General features: G+C 48.5%; 1 protein-coding gene across 1 annotated transcript; it reads right to left on the bottom strand.

Moving 5' to 3' along the window:
- Window positions 1–1488: 1488 nt before the first annotated feature.
- On the bottom strand, window positions 1489–17569 carry PPP1R3F (protein phosphatase 1 regulatory subunit 3F; the record flags this gene model as incomplete). The annotated part of the gene is made up of 4 exons (XM_080719305.1): window positions 1489–2793; window positions 5406–5485; window positions 6043–6098; window positions 16563–17569. The coding sequence occupies 4 exons, from the start codon at window positions 17567–17569 to the stop codon at window positions 1489–1491; spliced, it is 2448 nt and encodes an 815-aa protein (XP_080575431.1).
- Between the last annotated feature and the right edge of the window lie 486 nt (window positions 17570–18055).

Below are 18055 nucleotides of genomic sequence, written 5' to 3'. Positions count from 1 at the left end.
TCTTTGTGTAGGTCAATCAATGGACATTTACTGAGCAGCTACCATGTGCCAGGTGCTGTGGTAGTTGGCGCTGTGGTAGGCTGCTCTAAAAGAGTAGTCAATAAGGACGAAGGAAAGCTAGGAGACTATGGTGTCCTGGAAACCGAGTGAATAATGAGCTACAAGATAGAGATGATCAATAGTGTCAAATGCTGGTAAGAGAACACATAAGATGAGGGTTGGGACTTAACTGTTGATGGACAGATGTGAACATGACCAGTGACTTCAGCATTTTGCTCAGGTGGTGAGGCAAAATAACTGATTGGGGCTATTTCAGTAAAGCATTGGAGCATTGGAGGAGTGGAGAGAAACTAAAGCAAACAGCTGTAAATTTTTCTTTTAAGAAGTTTTGCTGTACGGCAAATAAATATATGGCATTATATTTTGCTATGCCAAGAGTTTTTATTTGCATGCAATAAATATATCTATCCTTTCTTTCAAAGCTTCTTGGTTTCCTTTATGAGTAGAAATGCAATGTCTGTGGACAGCAACTCTGATACAAAATTTTCACAGTACATTAATTCCTTTATCCTCTCTGAGGCCTTCCCTATCTTCGGGTTTGAGGGGGTCTCCCTGCTGGCATCAAAGGCTGTTTGTTAACCTCAAAACCTTCTGGGGTCTGGGGAGAAGCTGATTCATAACCCATTTCCCCATATCCACAACTGACCACAGCCACCACTGTAGCCATGTGACTGACATCAAAACTTTATGTGGTCACCACTCTTCCTCCCTGGCTCCCACCACCACCCTTATATACACAGGCTGAATGTGAAAAGACTAAAGGACCACACATATGGGGACCATGACATGAGGAGACACAGGTCCTCAGGGACATACTGAAGTGGCAGCAGCAGGCATGGCCACGTTCACCTCCCCACTGTGGACCTCCAAAAAGTGACCACCCTGCTCACTAGGGCCCAAACAGGAGACCATTGCACAGCAAGACACATCATTTCTCATAGAGCTCTATTGTGGCATATAATAATAGGTACTCTATATAAATTAAATTAAAAATAAAGCTCCAGCAGGTTGCACAGGTTGGCTGTTAATAAATATATCTCTGGGTAAATTTGTGCCCCAAGACCAGCTCACGACCACTCTCCCTCATCCAGAGAATTATACAAAAATAAATACAGGCTCAGGGTGGGGAAGGGAGGGGGGAGGACATGCCTGGTTCCATTCTAAAAGTCCTTCTCACTCGTACCATCCACTGTCCCCTGTTCTTCTCCATGGATACCAACGCAGGGAGCTCCATGCTAACTGAACTAGACAGCTTGGGGACAGGAAGGCCTTTCTCCAGTCAAGCATTTTCAGAAGCAAAGGACCCAGGTCCCTTACTGCACAGGCTACATATCCCAGGGTCTCAACCCTCTGGGGAGGTGGAGGAAATGCCCGTCCCCAGACCCCAGAGAGGGGGAAACCTGATATAGCTGATCCCAAGAGCATCCCCTACGAGAACCAGGCCAGAGAGAGGCACAGCGCAAGCACCAGGAGGGACACACCACTGTTTAAAGCCACAGGGACAACCACCAGCCCAGCCAGGACTCCCAGAGTCTGGGTCAAGGGTCCCCGGAGCTGAGGAGGCAAGACACATACACATTCTGCTGGGGCTTCTAGGCTGGGAGACCTCTTTGGGGGCTCAAGGCTTGGGTCTGCACCCTCTTCATCCTGGGAGATCCCATGAGGCCTAGCCACGCTAGAATGACAGACTTCAGTCCCCACAGGACCAAGGAGGGTGGGGTTTTGCTCCTGCAGAAAGACAGGAGCAGCTGGTTCCTTGTCAGTCAAAGGAACCACGCTGCCTGCCCACTCAGTGGTAACTTCCATCTGGCCTTCTGCCCCAGCCTCCCCTGGGGACCTGGCCACTCCAGCTATGACCCTATTCACATGCAAAGAGTTGGTATCCTTGCCCATCCCTTTTTCTGGATCACCAGCAAATTGCCCGTCTGCACCCAGGACCATGGGGCCATCACATCCTGGGTTCTCTGCCCATGGGAGCCACACATCTCCCATAGTGGTTCCCATAGAGCAGGCCCCAGAGAGAATTTCCGGAGGTGATTCTTTGGGGCTATCTCCATCCGGGCTAGAGGGAGTGATGGAGAGCCCCTCTTCACCTTCGCCATCATCATCAGCATCCTCCGTGTCCTTGATGAGCTCGACACCACGCCCCAGGCGTGCATAGTGCAGCGTGATCTCCTCGGCCAGGGCACTGTTCAGGGCCCTCTCGGGGCCAGGCCACTTCAGGATCAGGTCGCGGTCCGTGAGGATGCCCAAGGTATGGCTGGGGGATGTTCCCCCATCTGTGGAGCCCTCTCCCCCACCCCCTGCCCCACCTGCAGCCACAGCAGCCCGCAGGCGGCTCAGGTGTGACAAGTAGAGCTGCTCCAACTCCTGGTCAATGGTGTCTTCGCCAAGCAGCTCCTCCAACCCGCTCAAGACCTCTAGGCCCCGGGTGGGCTCAACCATCGTAGCCCCAGCCATAGAGTCCTTCTGACCCCCTCCATTTTCACTCAATACTTCCCACGTGGCTTCCACCTGATGTTGACTGGGCTCCAGGAAGTGCCCGGTGGCCCCCTCACTTGCATCGGGCCCTGAGGCCTGGTCCCTGGGGGAGCCACCCAGGCCACAGAGAGGGGTTGAGGGGGGAATCCTGATGACTGGTGCCTGGGGGACCTCCATAAAAGCCACAGGTGGACTGCTTCTGCGGATGTCACTTTCTGCAGGGGACTTGCCGATCACTGTAACTTCAGAAACCTGGAGCCATGGAGTGGGGAGACAAAAGGAAGGGAATGAAGTAGAGTTGGGGATGGGACAAGCAGAGACCCTAAGAATGGGTGACAGCCCACATCCAGCTCCACAAGACTTTCCAGATGAAAATAACGTAAAAAACCCTCTTCAATTTTTTAAATTCCAAAGACTCTGTCATCCATATTAAAATAACAAAAATTAGATGGAATGAAAGAGGGCTTCCTAAAGGTAATGAAGCTGAGGAATTCAGCAGACATCAATATTTGGTGGCTTGTCAGTAAACACCACTTGTAGACAAGTGGGGTGGTGCATGCTTATAATCCCAGTTCTTGAGAAGCTGAGACAGAAGAACAGTGACTTTGTACAGCCTCAACTACTTAGTGACCCCCTGCAACTTAGTAATACCTTGTTTCAAAATAAAGAATAAAAAATAAGCCTGGGGTGTAACTTGGAGATAGAAAGCCCCTGGGTTCAATTCCCAGTACCACAAAAATAAATAAGTAAATACCAATTGGTTTGCTTTCAAAGCAGAGCCAGGATATCTATATTTTGAAACAGGCTCTCACTGAGTTGCAAAGGGCCTCACTAAGTAGCCGAGATTGTCTGTAAACTGAGATCCTCCTGTCTCAGCCTCCCAAATGCTGGGATCACAAGCGTGCGCCACCATGCCCAGCTCCCTTTTAACTTTTTAATATTTATTTTTGCTGGGTATGGTGGTGCACGCTTGTAATCCCAGTACTTGGGAGGTTGACAGGAGGATCACAAGTTTGCAGTCAGCCTCAGCTATTTAGTGAGGCCCACCACAGCTTAGTGAGACCTTGTTTCAAAATAAAAGAATAAAATAGGGCTGAGGGTGTAGCTCAGGGGTAAATGCCCCTGCATTCCATCCCCAGTGCCACAAAATTTCATTTATTTATGTACGTATTTGCTTATTGGTAGTGGGGCTTGAACCCCAGGGCATTTTAAGCTATATCTCCAGCCCTTTTTTATTTTTGAATCAGAGTCTCCCTAAATTGCTGAGGCTGGCCTTGAACTGGTGATCCTCCTGTGTCAGCCTCCCAAGTACTGGGATTGCAGGCATGTACCACTGTGCTTGGCTTTACTTTTTATTTTGATACAGCATCTTGCTAAATTTCCCAGGCTGGCTTCAAACTTGTGATCCTCCTGCCTACGTCTCCAAAGTAGCTGGTATTAAAGGCACACAACTCAGTGCCCAACTGATGTATAAGGGTTTTTTCCAAAATAATTCCACAGAAAATGGGAGAGAAAAGAGTGGGGGGGTATAGAAAAATTAGGATTGGACACATCTTGATATTTGTTGAAACTGGGGAATGGTGTATGTGAGGTCATTATACTAGCCTCATTACTTTTATATATATTTGAAATTTTTCTAGTAAAAGCTAAAACACACACACACACACACACACACACACACACACAGCTGTGGAATACGTCTTCCTCCTGTCACCACTGTCAGGAATCACTTAGACTACTGCAGTGCCCTCCTCCTCCCTGGAGCCCCTAATTCCATCCACCCTCCCCTAACATCCCTCTTCTGCTCATAACACTCCTTCCCCCAACACATAGTAAAATCCAAAGTCCTCAATGTGACCCACAAGGCCCTGCACAATCTAGTTCTACCTCTAAGCTACATCCCCAGGCTTATTTTCTTATTTTATTTTTGGTGGTGGTATCGGGGTTCCTGGAAACCCTTCTACTTCGGGCTACACTCCCAGAACTATTTTATACTTTTTTTAAATTTGGAAACAAGGTCTCTTAAGCCAGTGTGGCTGGCTTCGAACCTGCGCAATCCTCCTGTCTCCGCCTCCCAAGCGCGGGGATTACAAGCGTGTGCCACCATGCCCAGCTTATTTTTTATTTTGAAATAGGGTCTCACTAAGTTGCATAGGGCCTTGGTGTAAGTTTATGAGGCTGGCCTCAAACCTGCAATCCTCCTGTCTCAACCTCCCAAGTACTGAGATTACAGGTGTGAGCCACCATGCCTGGTTCCCATCCCTCTCTTGACCTCACCCCCACCACTCTGTCCCCCACTCATTCTGTTGCTGCCACACCAGCCTCCTCCTCCTCCTCACTGTTCTTCATGCACATTACTCAAGACACCCCCTCAGGAGCTTTGCACTTGCCTGGGAATTTCTTCCCCTAGTTATCCATGTAGCTCACTGCCTCACCTTCATATCTTTTCTCAAATCTCACTTATCACTAAGGCCTTCCCAGGTTACCCAATCTAAAGTTGCAAACATCCCCTTACCTACCTATCTATCTATCCTTATCTCCCTCCCATTTTTCCCTTAGTACTCATCTTCATCTAAAATACTATACATTTGAACTTATTTTATCTTATCATGTATCACCTCCCTAATATGTAAGCCCCATGCAGAGTGCCTTTTTGTTTTCTGTAGCACAGAGCAAGCACTCCCTAAATATTTCCTAAATTAACAACTGAAATTTCTGTAAGCCGAGGTGAATCACTGCATTCTCTCCCTCCTCCATCAGCTTCTTGGGTTTGCCACCTCTCTCCCTCTGGAAGTGGACCCAAGGCTAGTTGTCCCCAATTGGTCCAAATGTGATCCACCCAGGGGCTGCAAGGGCCTGCTTACCTGAAGTGTCATCTGAGGCCATGGACGGAGAGGGGTAGGAGCCACCAGGGGACCCAATGACTCCTGGACATCAGGATGCTCTGCCAAAGAGAAAAGAAGAGCAGTGTTAGGGCAAGATGGATATACAAGCAGGCCTGATTTTCTTAAGAAAATCTGCTAGTGCCATCAATTGGCAGTTTGACTCTGAAGCTTTTGATGGCAGTCTAAGGCAGAGAGGGTCTCTTCATTCTTATAGAAGAAGGAGGAAAAGAAATAAATTATTAAAAGGGTCTATAAGGCCTAGGGGTACAACTCAGTAGTAGAACACTCCATGTGCAAGGCCCTGGGTTCCATATCCAGCATCACAAACAAACAAAAAACCTGTGGTATAAAAAGAAACTAGGGCCGGGCATGGTGGCACATATTTGTATTCCCAGCACTTGGGAAGCTGAGACAGGAGGATCGCACAGGTTTGAAGCCAGCCTCAGCGACTTAGTGAGGCTCTCAGCAACTGAATGAGACCCTGTTTCCAAATAAAATAGAAAATAGGTCTGGGAGTATAGCCCGGAGATAGAAAAGCCCCTGGGTTCCACCCCCAGTACCACACACACACACACACACACAGAAACTAGAACTCTGAAGCCTTCCAGTAGCTTACCTATAGCAGGGGTAATATCATCCATGTTCTTCATCTTCAGCTCTTCCTCGTGAGGCCTGTGGGAGCAAAGGAGAGAGCACATGGACCTGATACCAAGAGGTCAGTTCTGCCATCTATGGGCATCTTCTGCATCTCTGAGGTGACCCATATTCACCTGACACCTGTTTTCTCTTCTGCTGCCTCTTTTTAAACCCTTGATCATAAAAGTCCTACACACTTTCAAAAATCCTACAAAATACAGGAAACCATAAAGATGCAGGAAACAAAACAATCACTCATTAGCCAGAAGCAACCCCTATTACCACTTTGGAAACCTTCATTCCAGACATTCTCCAAACCCTTTCAGATTCTGCAGACATACTTTCACAGCTGACTTTGTCCATTTAACTGTACAAAACATTATAGACTTTTACAAACACTAAAAATGTCTGCTTAATAATTACATCATATGGCTTGCCATAATTTATGTAGCCATTCCCTTCCTACTGAGCAGCTAGGTTGTTCCCTTTATTTTGCAGTCACTCATGAAACTTCAGCAAACAGCACTGTGGATAATTTTATCAACACATTTAGATCATTTCTTTCTTTCTGTGGAGTAAGCTAACTTCTCCAAGAAAGGGAAAGTGGAGAAGACAACAGAATACAAGACACAGCAGAGAAGGAAGGAAAGCAAAGAGAGAATGGGAAGGTAGTCCAAGAAGTACTGGGTCCTTTCACCAGCCCTCACCCATTCCCATTTCAGCCTGCCAGGCCATGTCACCTCACCCATGACATGAAAAACAGGGAAGCCAGGATGTGTACATTAAGCTCAGGGGGAAACAGGCATGGTGGCACAAACCTATGATCTCAGTCCTTTGGAGGTTGAGACAGGAGGATCACAGGTTCAAGGAGAGCCTGAGAAAGTGGTGAATCTCTCTCATCAACCTAAGAGCCTGTTTCAAAAAAATAAAGTAGCCTGGGAGTGTAGCTTAGAGGTAAAATGTCCCTGGGTCCAATCCCCAGTGAGACACATACACACATACACACATACCACACACCACACACACACACACACACACACACACACACACACGGATCAAGAGGAATGAGGATAGAAAGCTAGACCTCAGGGCCTGGCATACAGCATGATGTAAATCAAGGGGAGATACCTATCAGTCTTGTTGCTCCTTTACCAGCCAAGTACAATTCCTGGGCGGTATCAGCCCAGTGTAATTCAGCCAGATCTCACTCACCAAGGGTGGGCTCTTGTCATGGAGAAATCACTGTTCTTATTCTCACACAAGTATCAAATGTTTAGAGGTAAGGCAAATAAAGCATTGATTACATGTCCAGAGACCTGAGGGAAGCTGAAATAATTGCTCAGACTTTTCTTCCTAAGAGGCAATGGGGCGATGTTGACATTTCAGGAAATAGCTGAAACTCTGTGAAAATACCTAATCAGTTAGTTGCCTTCACAGAAGAATGTTACTAGCTGACCTGTACATAGTACTATGGCAGTAGGCACTTGGTCTACGTGCCTCACCGATATTCATTTAATCTTCACAGCACCCTATGAGAGAAGTATTTCTAAACTTTTAATGGATTATCTCATACTATTATCTCCATTTTACAGATGATGAAATGGAGGTTACGTAGATGGCTCCAGGCTACACAGGCAGGATGGAAACCCAGGCTTTCTGGGAACAAGCTAGCATGGCATAATGGCACATGCTTATAATCCCAGTACTTCAGAGGCTGAGGCAAGAGGATCACAAGTTCACAGACAGCCTCAGCTGCTTAGTGGCCCTCTGCAACTTAAGGAGACCATTTCAAAATAAAGAATAAGCCGAGCATGGTGGCACACGCTTGTAATCCCCGTGCTTGGGAGGCAGAGACAGGAGGATCGCGCAGGTTCAAAGCCAGATGCACGCTGGCTTAGGAGACCCTGTTTCCAAAATTTAAAAATGTAAAAATAGGTCTGGGGGTATAACCCAGAGGTAGAAGGGCTTCCAGGAACCCCAGTACCACCAAAAAAAGAAGAATAAAAAATTAGGCTGGGGGCAGTGCTCAGGGGTAAAATACCCCTCAGTTCAAACCCCAATACCACATACACAAAAAATAAAAAATAACCAAAAAGCTGCTGTTTCTTAGATGAGGGAGACTAGACTCTTACCCAACCCCCATTCCTAATCCTTTATAAAAGTGGAAAAGGGAAACATCAATAACAAACAGAATCCCTCCCTCCTTCATTAGACTTTTCCCCGGACCTCCCTTTTGCTCCCACATTAATTCCCAGTTTCCCAGTCTCCATGGGACATGTGGCTAGGAGACCACAAGAAACAATGTATATAAGAACATTTTTAGTACCCCTGAAAAATAAGTTTGAACTCTGTTTATGCATGTAGAGTCTGGAAGCCTTGGAAGGGACCATCTCTCTCTCTCTCTGTGGTCTATGGCTTACATATCCCACCAAAGAGGCATTTGGGGCTATGGAACCTCGGGTGGGTGATTCTGAGGGCCCAGCCATCAATTCTTCACACATCATGGATGAGAAAGGAGGATTCAGAGGAAACCAGTCCTGAAAAAGTCCCCTAAGTAGATCTAAAATCCAGGTCTTTGGACTTGTGGCTCAACATGATTTCTGCTGGGTTGCACTGAATTTGTAAAAACAAATCATCTTCTTGGGATCTTCTAAAGCAAGCCTCTTCAAGAATGCCCCTAAACAGACAGAAAGCCAGCCCTCCCTTTCAGGGAAAGGATTATGCAAGCTTCCCCTGCCATCTGGCCCAGTTCTGACATATGTGACAACTAGGCTTCTAAAAGTCACTACAAAGTCAAAAGTGTCAAGTGAAAAAGGGAGAACTCAGGAAACAACCAGCAGAAGATGGACTCCACACTTCAGTTGGAGGAAGGAGAGGGAGGGAAGAAAAACACAAAAGACCCTTTAGTCATCAGATCATCTCTTACACAGCCAAGAGCAAGAAGAGGGGGGCATCCAAACATCAAGACAAGCACTTGAACCCATCCCAAGATCTACAAAGTCAGCAGAAGCAAACAACCTGTTCTCTCAACCTCCTAAGTCAGAGAAATGAAAGCAGAAGGCACCAACATTTATCATTCACCTACTCCAACTTGGGCCCCTTTCATTATTATATAAAGTCATTTGAAAACCACATCTATCCTTCCGAATAGCACTCTTAGCTTAGCATGGTGGTGCACACCTGTAATCCCAGTACTTTAGAGACTGGAAGAGAGGACTAAAGGCTCAAAGCCAGCCTCAGCAACTTATCACGACTGTTTCAAATTTAAAAAAAAAATAGGGCTGGAGGTGTAGCTCAGTAATAGAACCACCAGGGGTTCAATCACCAGTAACACCCCCCCTCTCAGAAAAAACCCAGCATCCTTCCCCTTTTACAAATACAGAAAGGAAGGGTTAAGAGACTGTTTCTACACCCACTGATTATTCACCACACTGAAAGCATCCAAAGAGGACTCCACTTTGAAGTGTCTGAAAGTGTAGGCTTAAAATATAGATATATCCTCAAACTGTCTCTCACAGCAAAAATTTGGAGACATTTATGATTACAATCAAAATGACAACAGTAAAAGAAATAGCAGGCCACAGTGGCACATGCCTATAATCCCAGCTGTTCAGGAGGCTGAGGTAGGAGGATCACAAATTCTAGGCCAGCCTCAGCAAGTTGGTGAAACACTGAAAATAAAAAAGGGCTGGGGAAATGGCTCAGTGGTTAAGCACCCCTGGGTTCAATCCCCAGTACCAGAGAGAAAGGAAAGGGAGAGGGAGGGAGGATGAGGATGAGAATGAGGACAGTAAGAGAAATCACATCCATGTGTATACTGACTCACAGATCAATAACCAAGAAGAATGATTCTTAGAAATACAGGGAGGGAGATTAAGAACAAAACCATATCTACAGTGAGCCTAATTTTCAAGAAGAAAACCTGCTCTTTTGGCATCAGTCCCACAAATGCCACGTGGCATCCTCTCAAGGGCAGTGTAGAGGGCCAGGGCACACGTTGCTGGGGACATCTTGGGCATGCATCATAAGAGTGCTTGTGAGCACTAACAGAGCCCATGTCACCCAGAAAGGACCACCTCAGGACTATGCACCTGTCTTCTAGGTATGTAAACTCATCAGGAAACTCAATGGTCGCTGATCTCAGACAGCACCTGCGAAGACCAGGGGGTGAGATTTTGAAGAGGTGGCATTGGCTCCAGCTTAGGCCAGCCAAAAACAAAGATCGGAGTTGCCAAAAGCAAGCAAGCAAGGGCTAACAACCAAGACTCTCAGAGGAGTCATATCACTGCCACCACCGCTATGAGAACCCCCAGCATTCAGGTCTTCGAGGAAATTTGCCTGCCCAAAGTGGGTCAGGCACCGAAACCCACAGGGAAACTCAGCAGAGCCCAACTCCCATGGACATAACCTGCTGCCGCTGCTGCCGCCGCCGCCTCTCTGGAGAGGCAGCTGGCTTCAGAAAGCTGCCCTGCAATACTTGGAATCCCAGTTACACTGGGTTTTGAAAGTGGCTGTGAAAGCCACCAAGTTATGTGGGGCACTGCCCTACCTTCCCCAACAAGTGTGTCAGCCTCAGCTCTAAGACTTCCAGGCAGTCCGGCAGGGCAGAGGGAAGAAAACAGTTCAATGTGCCATGAGTTTTATTTGTTGCAGTGACAATTCCTTGGCCATGGGTCACAGTAAGAAAGCCATTTTATGCCATAACCTGGTATACCATATATGTGTTAAATACACCTATATACATACACAAAACTGAAAAACAGCTATTTGATTGAAAATACTTACCTCTACTGCATGTTGTAGTACACTTTGGTGTTGCCTAAGCCATTTTTTATAAGAACTCCGTAAACTTGAGTTCACATCTCAATAAATGGTCAGGACATGCAATTTTGAATAATCCCAGCACTACCACTATCTCCTACCAGCTGTGTTACCTGATGCAAGTTATTTAACCCCTCCTGTGCCTTGTTTTTCTCATTCATGAGGAGTTAATAGTAATACCTACCTCAGTGAGTTGTTGATTGGACTGAGGAAATATTTGAAAAGTGCCTATGAAATGCTTAACAGTAATTCCCTTCAAATTTCCACTAATGAAACTGAACAGCTAAGAAAAAAAGTCACCTGACTAGAGGTGCCCAACTGGTAAGACACATCACCTAGCCTGGTACTGAGGTTAAGAACTGGGGCAGTAGGGCAGAAGCATGCAGGTTGAGAGTCCAGCTCTGCCACTTTCCTAGTGTGTGACCTCAGGCCCCTGTCCTTAACCATTATTCCCTGCCAGTTTTCTGTGGAATAACAGGTGTCACTTCTCATTAAATCCTTTCTCCAGACAACCCGAATGACCCCTGACCCATCCTGTATCATCTCCAATTCTTCCCATTTCCCCTAAGGCTGCCAACTCGGATACCAAGTCAGTGCCCATCCATTTGGTTATAGGGACATCTAAAACCCACTGGTGCTTACTGTGCATCAGGCCCCGTGACAGACCCTGGAGAAACACTAGTGAGCAAGCCCAAATAGGAAGCCTGCAATTCAGTGTGGAAGACATTAAAGAAATACTCAAACTCATTCTTTCAACAAACATTTATTGAGCAACTGCTAAGTGCCAGGCATCGTGGCAGGCCTGCAAGAATACAGTGGTGACCAAAAGCAGACCATGTCCCTACCCCTCACGGAGCTTACAGTCTAGCAGGGCAGTCGTCCAGTAATCCTCTGATGAAGGTCTGACTACAAAGTGAGGTTAGCACCTTTTGAAAAGGGAATACCCTAGAGCAAGGGACCTTGGCCCAGACCACAGGGTTGGTAAGGGCTTAAGGATGCTTCAAAAAATAAGTGAGGGAGGGGCAGAGGAGTTATGAGGCTGCTTGGGAGTATTGGAGGGAGGTGATGAATGCAGACCTAAAGGAGGTGGATTTGAATAATCACTATGATTCAGTCAAGTCGAGACACCAAGTTGGATACAGGAGGCTGAACGAGCAGGGAGAAAGAGAAGGGCCAGAGGGTCCAGAGGAAAAGTAGCCGTGTGGTCTCAAGGCCAGTGAAAGAGTAGTCAGCCACTTCAAGAAAACCGCAAAACATCCCATGGAATGTGGCTGTTGCAGGGGGCTGACAAATACACAGGGGTGAGCAAGCAGAGGAGGCAAGTGAAAGCATTCTTCAGATAGAATCGGCAGTGAAGGGGGTGATCAGGTGTTGGCCAGGAGCTGCAGGCAGAGTTGGGATGAAAAGATAGAGATGCTGGCCTGGGGAGAGGTCAGAGAGACGACCAAGTGAGGAAGGTTGTAAAAAAAAAAAAAACAGGACAGAGATGGGGGCTGATCTCAGATTCTGTAGCAGGTGGAAGAGAATAAGACCCCAAAGCACAGGGAGGATAGGCTGAGGGTCAAGTGACCTTTCACTGCCTGTAACACATAGAAGGGGTATCAGTGTGCTGGCCTGGGGACTGTGGACTGTAGGGAGTTGCATTCTCCTGGTTTCTATTTTGCTTTTGGAAGCAGGAGATAAAGTCTGAAGGTGGAGAAGTCACATGAGAAAGGAGACAAGAGTGGATCAGAAAAAATACAGTAGGACTGCCAGGCAGGGTAGAAATGATCCTGACATTGTGGGAAGCTTCTGTATTGAGCAATGTGGCATTCTCTGACCAGGCTTGCCTGCTAGGCTGCTCAGTGCTCTAAAAAATCTAAGGGCTTGAGGATCTTGGGATAGATAGGCTTCACTGAGAAAGCCCTCTCAGAATTGAATGGTTCATAGCAGGACAGTGCAAAGGGTACAGGACAAACATTCCTGATGAAGAAAATATGAGCTGAAATCCTGCGGCAGAAAGGGGTGAGGCCTTTTGGGGAACAGAAAGACCACAGTAGGGACAAGAGATAGGGTTCAGCGGCAGAGCACTTGCCTGGCATAAAGCCCAGGGTTCAATCCCCAGTCACACACACACACACACACACACACACACACACACACACACACACACACTAACCAAAGCTGAGGAAAAGATCAGTACGAGGTAAGAAGTCTGAGGCCAAATTGGAGGGTGGGAGAGAAGGTACTGGAGGGCCATGGTCCAGCTCTGTTGGTCTTTATTTTTAAGAGGAACAGGACACTTTCTCTGGTTGTTAAGCAAAAGCAGATCAGGAGGGTTCCTCCCCGTACCAGTCCTGCAACACTGGACTCTGGGAACCTCAGTTTGCTCATCCAAGAAAGGGGAGTTAAAAACAGTCTAGCTTAGAGGGCACTACTGTCAGAAATAAATGCAACTTTGCACATAAATACTTAGCACAGTGCCAAGGAAAGAGCAGGGGCTCAATCAGATCAAGCCTTCTACACCTGCTCCTCTCACCTGGCTCCACCACAAGCCCTTGGATTTCTCAGGACCAGTCTGCATGTTTTTCCTTTCTTCAACCTAGCACTGTACCTATAACAACATAGTAGGCCCTCAATAAAAGCTAGTTGATGGATTATCTCTAAGCCTAAAGGGAATCCAAAGTATGGCCCCACACCCCAAGTAAAGCAGCCATTCAGGCTTCTGAACTATATCCCCATGGCCACCACCGACCTCCTGTGCCTCTCCCTGATGTGACTATGCCCTGTGTACAGTGCACCTTCTGCCAATATTTCCTGAAGCCCTCTATGTTGGGGCTCCCACAGGTAACAGATACCCCTGAGATCCTCCAGTATTTCCTCAGAGGGCTGGATCGCAGGGGATGGCTGTTCTTCAACAGCGCTCCAAGTCACCGGCAGCATACAGGTTTTAAAACAATAATAAGTTGAAATGTACTCGCCAAAAAAGCCACCGACCTACAAAGAAAACCTTATCGCTGATCTTGCAAAGAGCACCAGCCTCCCCTTTGCAAGAGCTGAGATCAAAAGATAAAAAAGCTATCAAAAAGCCATCTGCCCACTTTAAATAATATCACAAGTCATGTTTGGAACCACAGACCTGGGGCCAGCTACCAAAACAATTGTCTAAACGGGCTGCTTCAATTTCTCCTTAAAACCGCCCATGTATTTTAAAAGAAAAACACCCTTTCCACCCACCTTGCCCCAGCAAGGTTTTGATTTCTCTATTCTCTTCCTTTCACACTCTTGAAAATGACAAAACTCCGTTACCCAAACTGTCACATCTTACAGACAGGGCTCCCACGACAGCTGGCTGGAATGATGACTTGGGCAAAGTGATAGAAATTAAGATGGTTCTGGGGCACTGGAACTGCTGGATCTCTTGATCTGGGTGGTGGTTACATAAAGTGTATACATATGTACAAATCCACTGAGCTGTATACTTAAGATCAGTGCACTTTATGTAGGTATACCTCAATAAAACATAAAGAACACACAAAAGATACAAGGGAAGTATGACACTGAGAACACCAACAGTGAAATCCAGAATCTGTCCTGAACCCATCAAGCCTTCAAGAACATTGGTTAAAAATTTATATATATATATATATATATATATATATATATATATCCCTAGCATTTCTTCCCTGGTCCTGTCATCCACTAGCTGATAAACTGAACAAGCTGTTTCACCTCTCTGAGCTCCTTGTTCCCCTCCTTAAATGGGGATAACTACAATATCTGCACCACAAAGCATGCAGAGCTGGCCTCAAAGAGCAAATGGACCTGGCTCTCTGCAGAGATCAGGAAATGCTGGCCACTGTTCCCTTTTGCAGGTACCACCACACCTGTTAACTTGCCCACCTTTGCTGCATCCAACTCAACCACACAGCATGACTGTCATTTCCCTTTAGCAGATGAGTAAACTGAGGCAAGGACACACAGCTGATGGGCAGAGCCGAATTTAGGAGGGAAATTCAGAAAACTGTACCTAAATAATAATACTAGCTAACATCTCTATGGCACTACTTTGAACCAACATCAGTTCTGAAAGCTTTTACTCATATCCTGTGAAGCAGGTGCCACAATTACCTGTTTTTCGGATGAGAGTACAGTCACCTAAGGCACAGTTGTGGTGAATGAGCTGGCTAAGGTGACAAAGCCAGTAAGTGGCAAGGCTGGGATTTGATCCCAGGCATTCTGATGCCAGAATTCATTCAAGGCTATAAAGTCAGCCATGCCACTTACCTCCTTTACTCGAGCCACGGAGTTCACAGGTTGATAAGCAGGTGTTTGCCTGCCTGCTCACTTACTCAGACACATCTGTCCACCAGCCAAGAGCTAGCCATTTCTTGGTAATCTTTTTGAGCCATGGTCTCACTATTTTGCCCAGGCTGATCTCGAACTTGTAGGCTCAAGTGATCCTCCCACCTCAGCCTCCCAAGTCACTGAGATTATGAGCGTGCACAAGCATGCCAGATAAGAGCTTGACCTTTCTGAACCATTCACAGCCCAAGGCCTTACCAGGACCAGCAGATCCACAAACATCTTGCTGCAGCCAGCAGCTTCTAATCAAGCACACACAAGGTCCAAAAAAAGCATTTTCCCATCCCCACTTACAGTCCTCCCAAGAGCAGGGAAATGTATGCACTTCAGGAAGGATCTAAGGATGGCAGACTAGATTTAGATGACCACACAAAGAATCAGGCCTAGCAGCTGTCCTTCAAAACCTCATAGCATGAAAGAGGAAACCTAGGAAAAGCTTTGTCAGGGTCTCCCAGGGTATAACTGGCTTTCCCCAACCCTTGTATGGTTGTGGAAGGTGTGGCCAAAAACAAGAAACATGAGCTTCAAGTCAACTCTCCATCTGTTTCTGCCTCTGTCCAAACCACTGCTTCTCTGACAGGATGGCCTTGGCCTCAGCCCCTCAACTCTGCAGGATGCCTCATATTGTATTAGAACATAACAAACAATACAGAACATTCACAGGCTTCAAGGTCAGATATGGCTGTATCAAAACTCCAGGTGCCATCACTTCCTCAAACAGTTTCTCCACCTCTGGAACCCTGATTTCCTGCTTTCAGATGGAAAAAAAGATTCCCTACCCCCCCCATTTACAAGGCCCTTGGTCCATACCATTATGTTGCCACAGTTCTAGCCACTCTAGCACATTGTCCATCATTCACATCAAGCTCATTCAAGACTCAAGACTTTTGTACTTGCCATTCCCCTCCCCCCCATAATTCTTCCTGATTGCCTAGACTCACCTCAAAGGCTCTCCCTGAACACCATACCTAAAGCAGCTATCCCCTCCCAATATATATCCCTTTTATTCTCCTTTCCTCTCAGCAGCTAACTTTATCCCTATTTATCTTATCTGTTTGCTTGCTTGCTTTTCCAAACTGACTCCCACTGGAGCCTCATATGATCCTGAGAAAAGGGAAAATGTCTGTCTTGTTAAGGGTCTTACAGTGGAACTCAGTAAATGAATGAAACCCCCAGTAATTAAAAGTGACTAGCACATGTTTGGCCTTCACTACTCTTTGACTGACTGCACCCGCCTCCCTGTCCTGAAGAGCAGATGGGCTCCTGGGCCGGGATGCTTGCCCTCTATTCTACATACAGCCCTAAGTTGGCGGAGGTGGCGCTGGCAGACATTACCTGCGCCTCACCGGCTTCATGCAGCTCTTCAGCTGCCTGGCCTCAGCCTCCACGGGACCCTGGCACTCAGGCTGTGGCTCCAGCTGCTGCAGCTGCTGGAACAGCCCTTCGGCATCAGTGGGTGTGGGAGCGGGTGCGATCCGGAGCAGGACTGTGTAGTTGCGGCCGTGGTTGTTGGCCCAGAAAGTGCCCTCGGGGGTCTCATAGCGCACCACGAAGTCGAGGCGCGCCCCATCGCCAGCGCCCTCAGCAAAGGGCAGCTGGAAGGCAAAGCGGTCAGTGCGGCCGCCGTCGTCGGGCGAGGAAGCAGACACCTGGCCGGGGCCCAGGCCAAGCCCCAGATCCAGGATGGGATCTCCTGCTCCTGTTCCTCCCGATCCTGCCCCAGGCGGGCTGCGCGGGACGTAGCGCGCTGGGTGGTCGCAGAAGGAAGCCCAGCCGTCGTGTGAGGCCCGCACGTGCACCGCCTTCTCGAAGGAGCGGTTCAGCACGCGTACCAACCCGCGCAGCATCGGCGGGCGCCCCCCAGGCACCCACACCCCGGTACCCCCGGGAACCGCTCCGGGAGGTGGCAGCAGCGCCTCCAGCTCCACCATGACGCGCCCCAAGCGCTCCAGACGGCCCGGTGCAGGCGGCAGCGAAAATGTGGGCACCAGGTAAAACCCCCCGCCAGCAGGGACGGGGCACAGCGGCGAGGGCTCAGGAAAGGCCTCCTCTTCCTCCTCCCCTTCATCCCCATCCTCGCCATCGTCGTCCTCCTCAGCCCCGCCGCCGCCGCCGCCGCCGCCATCTTGCCCGGCCGCCGCCGCCGCCATCTTGCCCGCCCCGGGCCCGCCCCACGGCCGGTAGCGGCGCAGCTGCGCCAGCGGCAGCCCCAGGGCCTCGTCGGCAAACAGCACTCTCCGCGGAGCCACCGCCGCCTCGACCGAGGTGCGGGGCTCGCCCGCGGCCGGCGAAGGAGGCGCGGGATGCCGCAGCGGGGGCTCCACAGGGGCCGTGCGCGCCATATCGGCGGCCGCGGCGGCACCGACGGCACCGGCGGCGGGACCGGCGGGGGCAGGGCCTGAAGGGGCGTGCAGCCAATGAGAAGGCCAGCGAGGGGGGGTACGGCTCACGGGGGCCGTAGGCGGCGAAATGAAGACAGGTACAGCAGAGAGCCAATAGGAGGCTGCGCGTGAGTGACGTAGGTGGTGAATGGAGAGCAGGAGAAACACACGACCAATAGGGATGCTGGAGAGTGGGCGGTGTGGAAGGCGGGATGGTCGGAGAATCAATGGGGAGGCCAGAGCGGGGGTGGTGCGGGACCAGGAGTCAGAGAGCAGAATTAGGACAGCTGATAGGGGAGTCTGAATGGGAGCGATGTAGTGGACAGCGGGGAAAATGGAATGGCTAAAGTGGAATAGCTACAGGAGATGGAAGGGGGGTAAGAGGGAGCGAACCCAGAGGTCCGAAAAGTGGGAGATCCGCAGGTTGCGTAGGCGGTTGGACGTAAG

Source organism: Muscardinus avellanarius, assembly GCF_963383645.1.
Source record: "Muscardinus avellanarius genome assembly, chromosome: X".
NCBI lineage: Eukaryota > Metazoa > Chordata > Mammalia > Rodentia > Gliridae > Muscardinus > Muscardinus avellanarius.
The sequence above is the reverse complement of the archived record's forward strand: the minus strand, read 5'-3'. Positions and strand labels throughout refer to the sequence as shown.